General features: G+C 52.3%; 1 protein-coding gene across 1 annotated transcript; it reads left to right on the plus strand.

The window, feature by feature from the left end:
* Positions 1-1868: 1868 nt before the first annotated feature.
* Positions 1869-18725, plus strand: mao (monoamine oxidase). Its single transcript, XM_061822695.1, has 15 exons — positions 1869-2028; positions 7822-7916; positions 8105-8242; positions 11684-11788; positions 11856-11947; positions 12344-12485; positions 13437-13586; positions 13983-14142; positions 14227-14323; positions 14564-14617; positions 14694-14751; positions 15033-15130; positions 15213-15324; positions 17178-17240; positions 17315-18725. The coding sequence occupies exons 1-15, from the start codon at positions 1974-1976 to the stop codon at positions 17459-17461; spliced, it is 1566 nt and encodes a 521-aa protein (XP_061678679.1). The 5' UTR covers positions 1869-1973; the 3' UTR covers positions 17462-18725.
* The last annotated feature ends 860 nt before the right edge of the window (positions 18726-19585 follow it).

Here is a 19585-nt window from a genome sequence, read left to right on the forward strand (position 1 = left end):
AGCCGTTACTTGGCAATGCGTGTACAGTCAATGAGCCAGCGCGCTTCTTTCAATAATGACTGAGAAGTAGAGAATAGGCAAATACTGGACTTTTAAATGAATGTTATTACTCATCCTTAGAAATCAGAGCATCAACATCAAATTTAAGCCCCCCCCCCCAAAAAAAAAAAAAACAAAAAAAAACAAAAAAACCAAAAAACAAAACACGTCTATCCAGTACGACACGGGTCCGGCACACACACACACACACACACACACACACCAAAACCCAACAACTACGGAAAGATTATTTTCATTTTTCAGTACTCTGGTTGCCATAGCCACTGGAGGCGCAGAACACTTTGGACCTTTTCATTCCTTTTTCTCCCCTTGAAGTCATTTTCGGCTCTCTGCTGCTCTCTGCTGGCCGCGATCTTACGCACACGTCCTGATCCTTGAAGCTGTCCAAATCTTGCGTCATTTCTGACACAATTGACGGCTTTTGTCACAAAACTGCACCGCAGTGGATATGAAATGGAGCCAAAAATGGTGACTTGCAGCTTTAAATTGAGGCTGACAGAAATGCGTGTGGAGCGCCTCGGCGGAACCATTGTTGACGCTCGCCTTTCGCTAATCGCGGTGTTGTTTTGCGCCCCGAGTGTCGTCGGCGTAATCGTCGTCCGCCCCGCGGCGTGAAGACCCTTTGCGGCCTTCCGCGGGTGTCCGAGGGTCACGTGCGAGTTCAACGCCAGCCAGCCGGAGGTGCGAGGCCTCCGGGCAGTCCTGAGAGGCGCTCTCCACTTTTTTTTTTTTTTGTTTTTTTTTTTCATAAAGTTTCCCACTCGTCACGGCCCTCCGAGGGAAGCCCCAAATACAATGCGGCCCTTGACCAAAATGCGTTTGACAGTATTGTAAATCCATATCAAAATACGTTCAAGATTGAACCACAGAATATTTGAAGAGACGAATCCACCCGTGCGTTTTGTCGACAGAGACTCTCCACGCTGCGCTTGCTAGCCGCAGACTCAAAATGTCGTCGTCGACGTCGAACGAGTACGATTGCAAAACACCGCGTACGGCATCCAAGATGGCGGACGCTGTATCGGCCCAGATCACTTTTCTTGTTTCATTATTTTGATTTTTGTGCGCGTTTGGCCGTCCGGCACGTCGGCGACGGCGTCGACCGGCCGAGCCGATTTGGAATCGCGGCGACTCGCCAAAAGTGGCGGCCGGCGGTGCTCTTTGCGCCGCACGTGACGCCATTAGAATTAATCCGTAAACTACAAGTAAATCCTTTCAGCCTTGAAATGCTGACATCAATAATAGATGATAATCATCTTGAAAGTGCGCGGAAGCTTGGCCTTGGATCATTTTAACGGCGCTTTCACGCGTCCATTTCGGAAAGCGTGCGAAAAGATGCTCTTCTGTGACTTTTTTTTTTTTTTTTTTTTTTCTTTTGCATTTCCGAGCGCGGACGACACGCGATGTGATATTTGTATTTTTGTGGCGCTTTTGGGCTCGTTGGAGTCGCAAAAGGCGCCGCGCCTGGCACCACGCGGGGGCGCTCGAGACTACTCCAAAGCTTCTGCCGCGGCGAGCGAGCCAAGCTCAACCTGACTTCAGTACCAACATTGGAGTAATTTTTGGGGGGATTCCTTTCAGCCCTTGATAAGGCGATCTTATTTCTGTCGCACGTTTCCTACGTGGCAACTCGATCAATCATCGTTTTGATCTTTATTATTTTCTGTGGGAAAAAAAAGATCACTATCGGGGTTGATTTGGCGATTTCTGTTTCTATTTCATCTTTGAAATGATGAGAAAAGTGTCCAAGATGTTTTTTTTTTGTTGTTGTTGTTGTTGTTTTCCCCAGGCCGGCCTGGGGGGCGGAGTCCTCGGGGGCCACGCAGCCCCCGCCCACGTCCCTTTTCTAATCCAGATGCGCCCCTGCCCGCCATCGGCCGGCCCAGCAGACGACGGGAAAGCATCGAGCGGCGATGGCGGCGCCCGGCGGCACCTACGACGTGATCGTGGTCGGCGGAGGGATCTCAGGTGAGCGACAACTGTTGCGGCCCGCCTGGGGAGGGACGGACGGGACGGACGGGACAAGACGGGCTTCCAGTTCTTCCTCTATTTTGTTGTCCATGACGAGCGGCGGCGGCGGCGGCGGCGGCGGCGGCGGCAGCCTGTTGAGTGCGAGCTAATCATCCGCGCGGCCGGCAGACTTTGCGTTACATAAGAGCGGCAGGAAAAGGAAAAGGAAAGGAAGGAGAAGGAGAAGGAGAAGGAGGAGGTGGGCCGGACGGTTCCGTCCTTCGGCTCGCTGATTAATTGCAGCCCAATCTCGCCATTTTTTTTTTTTTTTTCCAAAAGAGCGGCGCGTTGCAAATGAATCCGTCGGAAGCACATTGACAGCAGTTTGGGTTGCAATATTTGATTGCTTCCGCCTTTTGCATTTGCTGAAATTTGCATCCTATTTCTTTGATATTGAACAATGGGGGCTTCAGCAACACTTGCAGCCCCCCCCCCCCCCCCGGCCCCCTTCCCATTCCCAATGAGGTTGTAAACTGCTGGAACTTTCGAGATGAAGGAAAACTTCACAAGCACTTTGCTCTCCGACTGCCACTGTAATCGGCGGTACAGCAGTGTAGTAGGCCTAGGTGTTGAGCGGATCTTCATATTCATTGTAATCCTATTGCAAGCACAGCTTCAATAGATTTTTTTTTTTATTATTATTCCTCAGTTGGCTTTAATACGTGTTTGCTGTTCTTCAATAATTCAAATATTTTGAAGTTAAATATGTAGCACTTAACTGTGCTTGCGCAGAGATGGTTTTGCGTATCCTCGGCGGGATCGTCGCGTCTCAGTAGGTGCTGCTGTTCTGGCTGGCAACCGAGTTGAAATTTGCCCGATTCTACCGAGTGACCGTCGTTGCACGTTCTTCTTGTCTACTTCCCCTTTTGGCCATTTAATTGATGAATGCGGCGACATTCAGTCCTGGAGGATGTTGAAAGGCCAAAGGCGGGTGATCATTTCTTTTTTTTTTTTTTTTTTTTTGGGGCTGGCGCAGGCATTTCACAAAATCCATTTTCCAGCGGCGTCGCTTCCAATTTCGGCGCGACAAGCGCGGGAGACGCCGGCTCGTCAGGTGAGGCCGCTCGGCCCTCGTAACGACGTCGTTCGTTTACGCCGATCGATGAGCGTTTCCTGCCGCGCTTGAAATGCAATTGTCCTTTTTTTTTGCCGCCTCGGGGGCCGGCTGACTTTTACCAGGCAACATTCGAGCCTTCTCACGACAAAGATGGGGGGGGGGGATTTTGTCTCCGGTAACGGGAACTGCCGGCGTACCACAACGGGCGAAATCCACTCTTCAGACATGAAAAGCCACTCGCCTCGAAAAGCATTGCGAGGCGGTCGAGCAGCACAGAAGGAGGAACCGCCGCTTCCTGCCGCTTCCTGCTTTGTGTCAGCAGAAGGAAATCAAATCAGGTGGAGTCAGAGCGCTGGCAGGAAGTCGGAGGGGGGGGGGGCGGTCTCAAGCATCCCCCACCCCCACATTCTTTTGGTTCCGTAAAACTGGGTCCTCACACCTCCGAGTGACCCTTAATCTGTTCATTTCGTAGCATTTCCCTTGTGTCAAGATGAGCATTTGATGATTTCTTTTTGTATTTTGCGACATCAGCGGAATGTGCCCCAAAACTTGGGAAGCGGCAGCGCGAGACAATTTCCCCGAAAGGGAATTTAGCCGTGGGAAGGATTGAATACTTGAAGGAAGTTTTTTTTTTTTTTTTTTTTTTCCCCACTTCGAGTGCCTAAAAGAGCAAAAGTCCGGTGCAAAGGGCGCCAGGACTTCAAGGAATGTGGATGCAGGTGCGCGGTCACCCGAGACCAGGTCCATCGCGCGTCTCAGGTCTTGCGGATGAGTCGCTTGTGCAAGTGGTGCACTGCGAGACGTTAGTGGCGGTCCGCGGCAGACGCGCCCGTCGACATTTATCGGCCGCCGCCGACGTGAGAACCGGGCCCGATTCCAATGGATCGCTGCCAAGCGGCCCGCCCCTCACTTAGCGCGTCGTTTACGTTTGCTTTTCCGTCATCGATTGGGAGAAAAGTGGCAATTACTGAAATTGATTCAGCGGCCGGCCGGCCGGCCGGCCTCCGTGACTACGTGGCTTTTTTTCCGGGCGGGTACTCTGATTTCCTCCGAGGTCCCAAAAACGTGCACGGTCGGGTAACTGACAACCGACGCAGAATTGGGTGTGACCGCCCAACCCCCCACGTCGCCCAAAGATGGGTCGCCGGCACGCCTGAGGAGAAGACGGATCCGTACGCCCGCCGACTCGGAAATCCGTCCGGACCGAGGATGGCCCATCCTCAAAATGGTGCGGATTTGTCGATCGGTCGTTGGGCTGCCCCGAGCCGCCCGTAACCGCTGTGCGCCTTCAGACGTGGCCCGGGGTCCGAAAGCGGGTCACGGACAGGCGGCGAACGTTCTCCGAGGTCCTCGACGGCACCGGGCGTTTCCAGGTCACGACCGACGTGCGGATTTCGAGCGGCGTAATAACGAAAGAACCTTCCTTTCACGTTGCTCGCTCGTTCGACTTTCCCTAAAGTTGTTGTCAAAGGTTTGGACTGCCGAGAGCAGAAAAGAACAAAAGCGGTAAAACCTCCACAAGACGGAGCGGGAAGGCCATCGTGTGCCACCTTCCTTCTCTCGCCCCCTTAAAAGGCCAAACGCGTCGTTGTCGTGAAGTCCAAAGCGCAAACGGCGGGAAACGTTGACTCCATCTTAACCGTTAGGATTTGCTGCTGTTGCCCAGGCAACCGCATGTTCCCCCCCCCCCCCACAAGCTGAGCGTGAGAAGGCGTTGTGGGCTTCACTTTGAACTTGCACGGGGGGGGGGGGGGGGGGGGCAATTTCAATCCTTACATACGTCACCTTAGCAAAACAATGAGCAGTCTGAAAAGGCACAAATATTCATATAGTACACACACACGCACACGCACGGTCAACAGTCAGATGCAAGCAAATTGGGTCAAGCGGCGCCGCGGGTGCTGGTGGGGGAGATTTCACAATATTAGGCACAGCGTGAATACTCGGAGCCGTGTCGTCGGGATTCGTCTCGGTCAGGCTTGGCAAAATATTTGGAAGGGATTCCTCCCCCCCCCCCTCCCCCCCATAACAATAACATGACCGCGTACGCAGCATCTGGACAGTGTATTTAGTGCTCCACGCTTTAGTTTGTATTTGATGGCCAGTGTGCCTCCAATGCGCCGCATTTGCACTTTGGAATTGCTCGCAATAAAATCATTTTTAACGGTCATCTTTTGTGGGTCGCGTGATACTTTAGATGTACTTATCAAAACAGCAAACATTTGCGAGTGTGTCATGTACGGAATGAAGCCACGCCAGTGTCTGCGTACACGTTTGTGCCTTTAAGAGGCGCGACAAAGTGTTTCTGTGCGAGAGTCCGGACGTGAGCTGGCGCCGACAGCAGCTCCGGACTCGGTTGACCGAGGCTCTCCTTTGCCACACGCGAGCAAGTTTTATGGTCCACGGCGTAGACGGCGAGGGTTCCGTTTACGGTCGCTCAATCAATCCAAATAATTGTAGCAAACAAATCTCGTAGCTGACGACAACTGGAAAGGGCGCCAGAAAGGAGGCGCCCGACCGCCCGCCTTGCGCGGCCCACCCCGACGAGCGTTTGTGTCACTTTGCCGCTTTTGCTCTTTGCCGGCCAGAGAGGCAAAAGTAGCTCCGAGGACCAATCGCGGCTTCGTAATGGAAGCAAACAAGCTCTCTTATCAAAGCAAATTCCACTTCCTTCGCCCGCCCGATGGCCGCCGGCGTAAACAAGCGGCGGCGCAGACTGATAGATGCTCTTTGTTTCCGAAGACGGACGGCGACCTTTCCCACGCGGAGCAGGTAATTGCAGCAATCGGATAGCGACGGCCGCCGGCTGAAGTTGCTCGAGTGCGGCCCGGACCGCCTTTGAAGTCGCAAGAACCTTTCCCGGCTCAGCGGGGATTTGTCGGATTGGGAAGCGGGCAGGAAGGGAAAACATTGTACGGATAAAAGGCTTTTGCCTTCTGCCTTTTGGGCTTTTGGTTTTTGCCTTTTGGTTTTGGCCTTTTGGTTTTTGCCTTTTGGTTTTGGGCTTTTGCCTTCTGCCTTTTGGTTTTGGCCTTTTGGTTTTTGCCTTTTGGTTTTGGGCTTTTGCCTTCTGCCTTTTGGTTTTTGCCTTTTGGTTTTGGGCTTTTGCCTTTTGGTTTTGGGCTTTTGCCTTTTGGTTTTGGGCTTTTGCCTTTTGGTTTTGGGCTTTTGCCTTCTGCCTTTTGGGCTTTTGGTTTTTGCCTTTTGCCTTTTGGCCTTTTGGTTTTGGGCTTTTGCCTTTTGGTTTTGGCCTTTTGGTTTTTGCCTTTTGCCTTCTGCCTTTTGGTTTTGGGCTTTTGGCTTTCGGACACACTTTTGAAATCCAGACAGACCAACCAATGGAATAGAGAACGGCAAAAATTCCTTTTTCACTTTTTTTGCGAGGGGAGCTGAAGAGTTTTTGTTCCAGGACCCGGCGGAACAATTGAAGCGCTTCTTGGGCGACTGCCGACTGGACTCTGCTCGTCTCTCTCGCAGGTTTCGGCCTCCATTCGACGGAAGTTTGTCCGCGTCCGCTGTCGGTGCTGAAATGATTGTGCGAAATGTGCTCGTGGCAACGATGTCAAGTAACTTTTCCTCGGCTCTAATTTGAGTTTCCCAGAGCTGAGCTTCCTGCTAACTGCCATTACTTCCATTCATGGAAGTTTGCGTGCGCCACTTCAGCGTCCAAACTCGCGCTTGTGGATTTTTCGGCTTATTCGTCTTCTCTTCTTTGCGTGAATCAAATTTATTTGCCAAGTGCGTAACAACGGACAAGAAGTTTTTCCCCGGCAGTCGGTGCCGCCCTGCTACGACATCCCCAACAAAGAACGAGAGACATTCTGCTCCCCGGAAGAGTCACGAGTCAGCCGGCAAGAACAGATCAAGAGTCCGCCGAGGTCAGAGGGCGAACGCCGGCCCCTTTTTTTTTTCCTCCCGTCACGCCATCTCTTGCCGTGTGACGACGCCGCCGACTTTCCAGGGGGAATAGGAGTCTGCTAATCCTCCTCTTCTTTTTTTTTTTTTTTTTTTTTAATCCCGTTGTTATGAGAGCAACGCGTGTTCAAAACAAGAAAGGGGACGGCAGCAAAGGAGCCCGTCGGTCGCACGCGAGGCCAGAAGGGCGGGACCGACGAGGAAAGGAGGACGCTCGAATGAATGCGCCGCCCCACGTATTGTGACGTCACTTCCGGCCTGACGCCAACCGAAGAGAAAACGACATGATGCAATCGCGTTTGTCCGACAGCGTGCGCTTGGCAAAGGATGACCTTTGACATCGGGACCGTCCCGTTCTCGATTCTCGGGTTGGACGGACGATCCGCTGTGATGCAGAATGAAAATGAAAAGTTTGCTCGTCGGCAGAAAGCGCTTCCTACTTACACGATGTAAACGAGGCCGTACCGATTTGGATTTGAGGACGGGGCGCTATTCGGGCCCCTAAAAATAAACCTCGGAGTGGAAAAAAAACAACAACACGTACGCCAGCCGATGAGTTGTTCCGACTCTACCGTCTGTCAATGGCAAAAGAAGAAACTTTCCAAGAAGACTTCCAAACCTTGTCCCTCGCCTTTCAACCTTTTCTGCAGTCTCGAGCTTTTTTCAAATCCAGCCAAGCCCTCTGTCACGCTTTGCGCTTGACGGCAAACCAAGCAAGACGTTGGTCGATTTTGACATCATCTTTTCCTTTTTTTTTTTTTGTGTGTGTGGTTGTTCAGGATTGAGCGCGGCCAAGCTGCTGCTGGAGGTCGGACTGAGCCCGGTCGTCTTGGAGGCCCGCGACAGAGTCGGCGGTCGAACCTTCACCGCCCGGGTAAGCACCTGCAAGCGGCTTTGTCGCAAACGCGCACGATGAGCTACTTCCGTGCAGGATTCCTCAACGATAGAAAATGTCGACGAAAGCGTTAGCTTAGCAGCACTTAGCTGCTAACAATGATGCGCAAATGTTGAAATTGTGGAAACGCTCAGACATGTACGTGCGCGTGTTCTGTTTGATTTCAGAATAAGGAGACCAAATGGGTGGACCTGGGCGGGGCTTACGTGGGGCCCACGCAGAATCGCATCCTCCGACTGGCTAAGCAGTACGGCATCCAGACGTACAAAGTCAACGAGCAGGAGCGGCTGGTGCATTACGTGGACGTGAGCGCGCCGACGTCTTTCTCATCCCCGAGATCTTTTGTCGCTCGTTGCGGCTCGCGAGCCCGTCGGCAAGTCTCACGCCGTCGCAATTCTGGCCCATTAGCGAATTGCCTTTGCATCTGCACGATTTTGGCCAAGGTCCCGAGATGGAATAGAGCCAGCCGGTCGAGCATCTGTACCGGGATGACACTTGCAGGCTACACACGGTATTAGGAAGGTCACAACTTTCAGGCAAAAGCGCCGCTGTGGTTTTAACGCTGTCAATGCCGCCCTCTCTACAAGAACCTTTTAGAAAAGGGGTGGATGGACCGAAAACATTTCCCTGCGGTGGTTTTAACGCTGTCAATGCCGCCCTCTCTACAAGAACCTTTTAGAAAAGGGGTGGATGGACCGAAAACATTTCCCTGCGGTGGTTTTAACGCTGTCAATGCCGCCCTCTCTACAAGAACCTTTTAGAAAAGGGGTGGATGGACCGAAAACATTTCCCTGCGGGATTCCGCTCCAAAACGTCCTCGCTGGTAATTTTGCATTTGATGCCGTACGTACCGTTATTTCGGCAACATTTTGGGGCTCTGCGGCCGTACCGTACAACCCTCGGGAAGTAACGGGAACGGCTTGGGGGCTCCCGCGAGGCCTCCCCAAAAGATTTTGCGCAGAAGCAGAAGCAGAAGCGGCCCCACGTGTACTCTGCCGGACCGGAGTATGTGCTGATGCCCATCTCTGCCTGGGGGCTTTGATGCAGTTACAGTCCTCTTCTGGGCTCTCAAAGGATTTCTCAAAGCACTCAGAGAAGAGCGATGCCATCTTTCTTTGCTTTTCTTCCGTATCTCGTCGGGAGACGGGCCCACCGCCGTTTTCTTCCTCCGCGTGATTCGATTTTCCCAGTCACGTGACCGACTCCGACGCACCTTATCTCGTATCTGGATGTACGCGACAAGGGTCCAGTTCACTGAATCCTGAAACCTAGACCGAGACTTGGAGGACGAGGCCGACTATTCTGCCTCGCCGCCGCCGGGGAAACTCGGCGGACGGGTAGCGACTGGGCACGTGCGCGCGGCCTTTACGTCGCGGCGGCGGGCGCTCCGCTAATCGGCTTTCCCCGGGCGGACCGCGGTCCGAAAGGCCGGCGCCGGCGTTCCTCATCGGCGAGCTTCTGCGGCCCGCGGCCGTCGTCGCCGCGCTCGTTCGCGCCTCTCGTTGGCCAGGAGACGTTTTATCGGATACTTTATCACCTCGTTATAGTTGCAAAGGCAATCGCTCCAACGGCGTCAGATGATTGAATGCCGCTCTGCTTTTTATTGCCACGTCGTCTTCAATCGTTCATTTCTTCTTTTGATCATCTTCCCGCAAAGAGTGGCCGAATCGGACGTCCTTTATTCAAGAGCTCTTGGGCAATCTTTACAAAAAAAAAAAAAAAAAAAAAAAAAACCCCCACATAAAAAAGGACTTTTGCGTTACTTGACTCCCGACAACAGAAACGTGGACTTTGAGTAGCGATCGTAAGTCTGATTGCGCTCGTTAAAGACAAAAACCAAGATGGTCTTTAACGCTGCGCAGGGAAATCGTTAACAACGGCCAATAAAATGCACTCGGGGGTTAGCCGTCACGTGGCGGAGTCACGCGCGACGCCGGACGTTACCGCCTAACGTCGGCATTGCGCCGGGAACGAGACTTTCGGGAACCGAGACCAAGTCAACACCAAGACTACTAAAAAAAAAAAGAATCCTCGCCTCGTGGCTGGCAGCCAACCACCTGGCCCAAGGTCGGCCGTTTGGGCCACCCAAAAGCGGTGGCGGGATGTCAAAAAACTAATATGCTGTTGACATATTTGATTAGCGATGAAAAGCTCCCAACGACATTGTGCTTGAGGGGAGGGGGGAGGGGGGGGGCGCTTCCTCCCTGGGCGTGGTGTCGCCTCCTTGCCTAAATAAACGCACAAAAAAAAGCTGGCCTTTATTTCCCTTGGCTGTTCCCGACACCGCCGAGCGTCACGCTAGACGTCTCGCTCGCAACGCTTTTTCGACCCGAAAGCCAAACAGTCACGTTGCCGCGCCCGGAAGGTTTCGTCTCGCCCAGAGATGTTGTGGAAAAGCGCTATTTTTGTCGACGTCAAGTCACCTTTGCGTGCTGCCTTATGATGTCACAAGTAGCGCATTTATCGCTTTGGTCTCAGCGCAAAAAGTTTGTCGGGAAATAACAGAGGATAAATCCCGCTAAAATGCAAAAAAAGTGGTTGCTAAGTTGCAAGGCTAGCCAATATTTCGAGCTGTTGAGTTCGTTATCAGCTCTCTTCCTGATTTTTTTTTTTCTACTTTCTGATCAGGAAAAAAAAAAGAAACTTTTCCATTTTTCGCATCAAAAGAAAAAAAGTCACGTTTCCGAAAAAAGGCAATGAAAAGTTTGCAAATGCCTGACTTGCATTTTTGGGGAGGGGAGAAAAAAAAGGAAGCATGAACAAGTGCGATGAACTTGGCTTCAGTGAACTTTGAATCAAAATGGCGATGAGGAAGAGGTCAAAGGTCGAGCCGTTGAAGAAGAGCAGCACGTAAAAGTCGTCAGAAAGTCAACTTGGACGCGTTCCACAGCTCATCTAAATCTTTCCCTAACGTTCCTGAAAATTTGAGCAATTATAGCAAAATATTTGATATGTGATCTGTCCCGCTGCACCATCAACCATACAAACATATCATATCATACATTTTGTTGTTTGCCGCAACTTCGGTGCAGGGGTTACTCGGACTCCTAAAATTCCAAAATCTTTCTTTTTGAATTCACATATTTCATCTTAGTCTTAACTTCTGTGGCACTATTTGAGCCCTCGGTAGGAAAAAGAGTCCCCGGCCCTGATGCAAAAGATCAAGTCCAACGTTTCTGACGGTCGTGAGCGGAAAACGGACCGGTGGCGGTTGCGCAAATTGGCGCGTGCGAAGCTCGCCGTCTGTGAACGCAATGGAAGGCGGGGGGGCCGTGTCCGGGGGCAGCTCGGGGAAGCACGCGAGCTGCCGTTCAAACCGGCCGGCGCCGCCTTTCCGTGCCGTCCAGACAATCAATGATCAAACCAGCGCGTCGTGCGCAAGAGCGGACAAAGTCCGGTGCCGAAGTGCACTTTGTGACGGTGCTTGAAGTTGAAGCTGCGCGCGCTAACTTGACGCACTTGCGCGCGCTGACATCACGCATCCCCCACTCTTATTTTCAAAGGATCGTTGCATAAATGAAGGCCTCCACCCGCTGGGTAGCAGGCGTACCCTAAATTCTGGAATTTCTCCCAAGCCAGAATGGTTGCCTCGAGCAGATTAGATCGCGACGGCGTTCCGAACGGCGCGGCCGCTCGGGAAAATTTGGTCCGGCGGGCCGAGTGACGGTTTGCTCGCCGTCACCGACGGGTAACACGAAGCCGTACGAGAATAAATCCCAAAGTCATCTGTGCGCCGTGTCCTTTAGGGAAAGTCTTCCACCTTCAAAGCGTCGTTCCCGCCCACGTGGAACCCCGTCGTCAACTTGGACTTCAACAATCTCTTCAGGACCTTGGACCAGATGGGCTCAGAGGTGAACGCCGGTCTTCTGCGGTCTCGAGTTGTCGGTCCGACGCCCGGCGTTCTGCTTTTGCGTTCAGATCCCCAGAGACGCCCCCTGGAAAGCCCCCCACGCCGAGGAGTGGGACAAGATGAGCATGAAGCAGCTGATTGAGAAGCTTTGCTGGACCAGGTGACGCCGCCGACAAAGTTTTAGCGCTCGAGACGTGACAACCATCACGAAAAGCCGAATTCAAAAACAAAAACGCGTCTTTCAAATGTGGAAAGAAATGAACCGGTGCAGATATCACGTGAACATTCTTAACTGTCTTAAGATGGACAAAGTTAACCGCTGCGAAGGGTAAATCCTGAATTTGTCACTCGTTACCTTACCAAATCTTAATCACAGTAAATCTGGAAACAAAAAACATCTTTATCGTTACAAAGCTGAACGCGAGTCCGCTGGCTTCACGTCAGTTTTGTCTTTCGGAATGAGTACTCCAAAGAAAAAGGAAAAGAAAACCAAAACGGAAAAAGCCCAAACAAGTTTCCTGTTTTAACATGAAATGGCGCCGCCGTGTCTGTGAAGCGCCGCCCGCCGCTTCGCCACGTTGTTCGTCAACGTCAACGTGACCTCCGAACCCCACGAGGTGTCGGCCCTCTGGTTCTTGTGGTACATCAAGCAGTCGGGAGGAACCATGAGGATCTTCTCCACCACCAACGGAGGGCAGGTACGACGACGCTTACCGGCAGCCGGCCAATCCCGGAGCTTCTGTTCCGTTAAAAACCCCGCCCGCCAACAAACACCCAATCCCAACGCTCGTTTTCTTACGTCCTTTCAAAACTCTGCCTGGCAACAGGCGGCCAATCCCAGCGCTTCTCTTCCATTACGTAGTTGGGCTTGCAAAAAAAAAACAACAAAAAAAAAAACCCATTAGAATTCATTTCTGATGCTTGTTGTAATGTTTTATGCAAAAATTTGCCACCCCCCCCCCCCACAGGATCATAGATGGACGGACTTGATTCTCATATGATTGTTTTTGCAGTTATGTCATTGTGATTGCTTGATTTGAGTTTGAAAAATACAAATCTTTAAAAAAGAATTTTTACATCGCACATCTTCCAGCGCCGTTTCTCTGTTCAAAATGCGTAACGGAAAGTAAAAAGTTACTGGAACTAGTCCAAGCCTTCCAGTCGGACTTTTCTCTCTCGGGCCTGAGAGTACTGAGTTCTTTTCCGGATTCAGGCTCGCTGCTGAAGGTCGGCCAAATTCGTCATTGCGGCGCTAATAAAGTTGCACAACAACCTGGGAAAACGCGAGTGCGGATCCAATAAATGCCCCGCCCCCGGCCGTTCGCCGAGCCGCTCCCCAGTTGCGGGCGTGCCGGAGGCCGTCCTGGCCACTGCCGGGCGAGGGGCGGGGGTCACGCCCTCGACCGGTCGCGTATCGATAAGTACTTTACAGTTCTTGCAGTTTGCATCCTTAAAAAAAGTACCGTAGGTGTAATTGTGATCATTTTATCATATCACTACTATTTTCTGCTGACATTTTGACTTCCACAATGTTGTTTAATTTGTGGTGCAATGAATATTTGAACTTATTTTGAGAACATTCCCGGTTGACGACTGGCGCGATGTAAGCGCTTCTTTCTTTCTTTCTTTCTTTCTTGTGGGTCGCGCAGGAGAGGAAGTTTGTGGGCGGCTCGGGTCAGATCAGCGAGTGCATGGCCAGAGAACTCGGCGACCGGGTCAAGCTGCGTTCGCCGGTCTTCCGGATCGACCAGAGCGGCGAGGCGGTGCTGGTGGAGACCACGGACAAGCGGATCTACTCGGTAGGCCGCCACGCACGGACTCGCGGATGGCAAAACCCGCGCTCGAGAAACGTGGGCGTACGCGACCCGGTAGTGCGCGTGTCCGGCCGTCGGGACCACCGACCGCGCGGGTTTGGCGTCCCTCTCCAAACGGCTGATTTCTTCTCCTCAGCTACGTTTTGTCACTAGATTCATTTCCAAGGAACATGGACACCTTTTGGCTTGCGTCTGGCACTTTCACTCCCTTTTGCCAGCCGCAAGTATCCTGGAAGCAGTTTTTATGTATTTTTCCTTTGCTTTGTAACCCACACACACACACAGACACAGAGCAGAAGTAAGCCGCTTTCTCGTAAGTGTGTTGCTGCCATCTGCTGGCTTTTTATTTCATTTGTTTTTGTTTTTTTGCACCCTCCTCAGGCCAAGTACGTGATCGTGGCCACCCCTCCCGGTCTCAACCTGAAGATGCACTTCAACCCCGAGCTGCCCCCCCTGAGGAACCAGCTGATCCACCGCGTGCCCATGGGCTCGGTCATCAAGTGCATGGTCTACTACAAAGAGAACTTCTGGAGGAAGAAGGGTGAGCGAGGAGCACGACGGAGGGACGACTCGCCGTGTTTCCTGACGTTTGTTTCTTCTTCTTCTTCTTCCTCCTCCTCTCCAGGTTTGTGCGGCAGCATGGTGATCGAGGAGGAGGGGGCGCCCATCGGCCTGACGCTGGACGACACGAAGCCCGACGGCTCCGTGCCGGCCATAATGGGGTGACCGCGCCGGACCGAACCGAAATTCAGTCCGGGCGCCCCGCCGACTCCCGCTCGGAAACCGACTCGATAGAAAGAATCCAAAACTGACCAAAAGTACCTTTTTTAAAAAAAAAAATAAATAAAAACAAAAAAAATAGAAAGGCGGGCAAGGGGTTTTGTCAAAGAAGGAAAAAAATAATACTAAAAAAAGTTGGGCCCGTGCGGTTTTTGAACTGGTTTCTGCTTTTCCTCCGGCAGATTTATCCTGGCCCGCAAATGCAGGAGGCTCTGCGGCCTGACCAAAGAAGAGAGGTATCGTTGCCGCGGTGACAAAAGATCGAGACAAAGATGCTTCACGCTTTCACCGGCGTGGCAAAATGGGTTTCAGGTTCAAGAGGATCTGCGAGAGCTTCTCCAGAGCGTTGGGCACCGAAGAAGCTCTGCACGTGAGTTTAAAGCTCGGGAAAAGCTTTGCGCTAAATTCTGCCTCACGTTGCACAAGCCGGCCAAAACGGAAAGAAATTCGCATAACAACGCGGGACAAATTGCTTAACTTCCGGTGTCTGCAAATGAAGGGCACATTTCCAGGAAGGAAATTGATGGGAAAGCGCGGGCCGACCCGACTGCGGCTTTCGTCCGCCATCCAAACCGTCGGCCGCATCTGAAGCGGGAAACCCTCTCGCGAAATCAGCGCGCGCACAATTTCTCGGTCAAATGTGCGTTCCAGGCCGTCCACTACGAGGAGAAGAACTGGTGTGAAGAGGAGTACTCGGGAGGGTGCTACACGGCCTACTTCCCGCCGGGCATCCTCACCCAGTTCGGAAGGTGAGCTGAGCCGAGCCGCACTGGCGCCGGCGCCGGCTATAAAAGCCGCCTTGAAAACGCGGAAACGGCGTGGTCCCGGCAGGGTGCTGCGGGAGCCGGCGGGCAGGTTGTACTTCGCCGGGACCGAGACCGCCACCGAGTGGAGCGGCTACATGGAGGGCGCCGTCCAGGCTGGCGAGAGAGCGGCCAGAGAGGTCAGAACGCGTTCCGTGACCGATGTTTCCCATGGCCTACGTCGGTGTTCTCGCAAAGGTTTTACGCCCAATGTGGGCCATCAGAGAGAGGTTTTGTTCGGGGGGGGTGGAATTGATTGTAAACCACTAAACCTGAGCCCAATATAAGCTTTATCGGGGGGGGGGGGGGGCAGTTCTCAGGCTCATTTGAGAGGGTAAAAAAAAAAAAAAAAAGTACCTAAATAATTACCTGCGGATGTTCTCCTTCGTTCTCGGGGCAAGCAGAATGCAAACAATGTTGAGGCCACCGCTTTGGAGGGATGCCCCACGTTTGGCCGAGAAGGAAACCTCCGTCCGGCAGAGGAAACTCCATCCCGTCTTTTGCCGTTTATCCCCAGGGCGTTCTCAGGCCGGCCGAGAGACGCGGTCCCTCCGGCGTGTCCTCACGGGGGACGGGAGGCGTCCCGATCGGATCAGCCACCCCCGCTCGGTGCGGCGGTGCCCTGAGAAATTGTACGAAATGGGGTGGGGGCATATCCACAAAAGTAGAAGAAGCCTTGCTCAACAGAGGGCGGGGCTTACGACATCACCTGCGCAGTCCAAAGAAACGCCGCACTTTAAACATTGAAGTCATTTTTGGTGCTAACCAGGATGCGCCGTGTCGACGGGAGACCGAGATACTCGTCGTGGTGCTTTTCCACAAGAGTGTCGTGCAATCCTGCGACATGTTAGCTAGCAATCCAGACCTCGTTAATATTCCATTCCCAAAGATTTTCTCCTTCCTTGCTTTCCAAGTAACGCGCAAGGCGCTTTGCCGGGACCCATATTGCTTTGGTAAAGGGACTTTCTGTAATATGATATGATATGGTATGAATCCTAAATATTGACAGGATGTCCTTTGTCGGCCGGCTTCCGCGCAGCACCTGCCACCGCGCTAACCTCGTTAGCGTCGCACGACGGTCTCCGTAACGAGGTCGGCGGCCCTCCCTCGCTATCGCCGGGGATCGGAAGACTTCCTGCCTGCCTTCATTGACCCCTCCGTGGATGTTGCGCAATCCGCGTCACTGACCAATCAGAGGCCAGAGATCCGCATAGACCAAAGCCCGTTTTTGCTCCCGCCATTTTCTCTGACAACATTGCATGGTCCAGTATAGCTTTTGGTAGCGTTTCATCGCGTATTTGGGTTCTTTAACAAAAAATATGGTCAAGAGGTGTAGTCACGGACTTCGCAATAGTGACGACGGGTATCCCGAAAGGCGAGTCGGTGGGACTTCGATTCGTACCCTTTCCAAAAGCGAAGACTCGGTCCGAAAAATGCCTCCGATGGATCAAACTTTGTGGAAGACCGCATCGTCAACTCAATCCATCTAATATCAACCGGGACACATGTTCGCACGAAGATATGCCCCGTATTTGATTTTCAATCCACGTCTCGTATAAATGAATGAGACGTTCTCCGCTAGCATAACATTGCCCCGTGTGACTGATTGAATGAAATCAGAAGCACGGCGTCTCTCTCAGTTAACAATGTATTGTATTGTATTTGCCATTTTTTACAAATTGTTTGTCTTACGTCAGCGCACGCGGCGTGACGTCACTTCGGGAGGCGTGGTTGAGTGCCCTGTCCGGAGGGGTCAATTCAACGTCTCGTGTGTCCCACCGACCAAGCAAACTTTCTGAGTTTTGTTGAAATATGATCGGCACCTCTTTTGGGATCCCCTCTCGAGTCAGGTGTGCGGTATTTGTAGCGTAGCGTGGGCCTCACATGCCGCGTTTGATCGACGCTTAGGCTTGTCGTTGGGCTTTCTTCCTCCAACAAAGCAGTCAAAATGAATCAAGAACCCTGGCAATGAGCCCTCTCTACTGTGCTGCAGATTCTGTGCACCATGGGAAAGATCCACCGCAGCCAGATCTGGCAGACGGAGCCGGAATCCCAGGTGAGCGCAATCTCGGCAAAATGTGACGGAGGCAAACGAGAGGTGGCCGACGCCCGCCGTCTCCATCCCGACAGGACGTGCCGGCGCGCCCCTTCCCCAGCAGCTTCTGGGACAGAAATGCGCCCTCGGTGGGGGGCCTTCTCAAGATGGCGGGAGCGTCCGCCGCGCTGTGCGCCGTCGTGCTGGCCTACAAGAGGGGCCTCCTCCCGCTCGCCGCTTAGCGACTGCCGTCTCTCTGCCGTTATTCCGACGAGCTCGGCCGCACACAAGGGCGATACCTCCGATCGTGATGACGCGCATCGTCCTCCGCGCGCACGTCGTCACCGTGAATCCTTCGCGCCAGTGTCGCTTTTTGTGCATCGTGTGTGTATTCGCGTCTGGTGATTGTCGGTGCAGGCGCTTCGAGCGTACTTCTTTCTTCTCGTGCTTTTAATGGAACTTTCCACGCGTACTGATACAAAAAGAAAAACGCTTTTATCCATCCTTTGTCCTTTTTAGGGCTGCAAATAGCCTTTGGGCGAAAAACCTTTTGCCAGACATTTTGCAGTTGTCGGTTCACTTCGGAAGCGCGAAACCCAAACGGCGAATTCTTCGGCAACACGAGAAAAAAAAAAAAAAAAAAGAACTCGGCAAATTGTTATTGTGTGATTGGCTGGTGACCAGTTTGGGGTGGGAGCCCGCGACCCACACAGAAGATGAATGAATCATAATAATAATAAATGAAGGCAGCACAGTGGCTCAGCTGTAAAGCGTCGGCCATGTTCTCCCAGTGCCTGCGTGGCTTTTCTCCGGGTGGGCCCTCCGGTTTCCTCCCACATCCCAAAAAACACGCAACACTCATTGGACACTCGAAATTGCCCCCCCCCCCCCCAGGTGTGATTGTCTGTCTCCATGTGCCCGGCGATTGGCTGGCGACCGGTCCGGGGTGTAGCCCGCCTCCTGCCCGTTGACGGCTGGGATAGGCTCCAGCGCTCCCGTGACCCTCGTGAGGATAAGCGGCTCAGAAAACAGATGACTCGTTGAATGGATGGATAATGAATAACTTCTCATGGAGCCACACCCCGCATATTCACACGAGCCAATTACAGTGCGGGACTTTATGAGCATCAATTCCAGAATTTTCTTTGGGACAAAGAAATCAAACCTAATTTAGGAAAGAGAAGAAAAAAACTGTGGCTCTTCGTCGCGAGCTAACCAATGGAAATTGTCATTTGAAATATGACGCTAAATGTGATGTGATTGCATTTTTTTTTTTTTTTTTTTTTTGTCATCAATGTGATGCAAGCATTTGAATGTATTTTCTTCACAGTAATTGTCAGCATATTTTTCCATCCTATTTTTTTTTTTTATCTTCGTCGAAAGGCTGCAACCAGACACCTTTTGATCCAAAATGTATCTGATGCATTTTTGTTTGTCTGATTTGTCTTCAGTCTAAATTATGAATAAAAACTATGGATTGTGGAAATTTCAAGCACGTTGCGTACATTCAATGTGATTGATTGATTGATTGATTGATGAAGGCGGCGTCGGCCAAAGTCGGACTCTTCTTGTCCCGAGAGCAAAATGTACAAAATGTCCCCGGAAGCCAAGTCTGCCTCGGCGTATTATGAAAAGATGACAAACGGAGCGAGCGTAATGCAGCCACAGCGGCCAGAGACGATTAGGAGTCAAACGGGTCACGTCGGTTCATCGAGGAAACATTTCTTTTCTCTTGTGCTTTACTTTGAACTAAATCAACACTTGCGGAACTCGGAGCCAATATTTGTCTTCTTGCTTCCAAAGTTTTGCTGTCACAAGTCGTCAGCTGCACCGAGGCCCTCGGTCCCTTTTTGAAAGGAAAGGAAGGCCTCATCTTTCTCCCCTCTCGGCCTCGTGCATTCGGTCTGCCGTGCGCACTTGTGGGCGTGGGGGTCACCCTCAAATGTGGCCAATTCCTTCCATATCTGCCCGAAATGTATGCGTTTTTCTGTCCAGAGGCTGAAGTAAGTCGAAGTCCAAGAACCAAATGGCATCGCCATCTGAATTCATTTTCTGGCAGGAGCTTTGAGCGGCATTTTCGTGAGCTTGTCTGAAAGCGGCGCACGAGTGCCGCCACCTTAGCGGCGGGCGCCATGGTCCGTTGCATCTGGAGCCATTTTTGATTCAGATTCGATCTCCGCGTCAGTCGTAAAACCCATCGAAGTGATGGCGCCCGTCCGCTTGCCGAGCGACAGCCGGCCGCGTGCCGGCTTCCCTTCCAAATCACATCCGCGGGCGGAACCCGTCCAAAAGCACTGACGGCATTCCTTTCAAGCAGCCCGGTCGACACGAGGTGCCCGCGTCTCACTGGACGGGCGCAACGGGGG

Source organism: Syngnathoides biaculeatus, chromosome 6 (genome assembly GCF_019802595.1).
Source record: "Syngnathoides biaculeatus isolate LvHL_M chromosome 6, ASM1980259v1, whole genome shotgun sequence".
Taxonomy (NCBI): domain Eukaryota; kingdom Metazoa; phylum Chordata; class Actinopteri; order Syngnathiformes; family Syngnathidae; genus Syngnathoides; species Syngnathoides biaculeatus.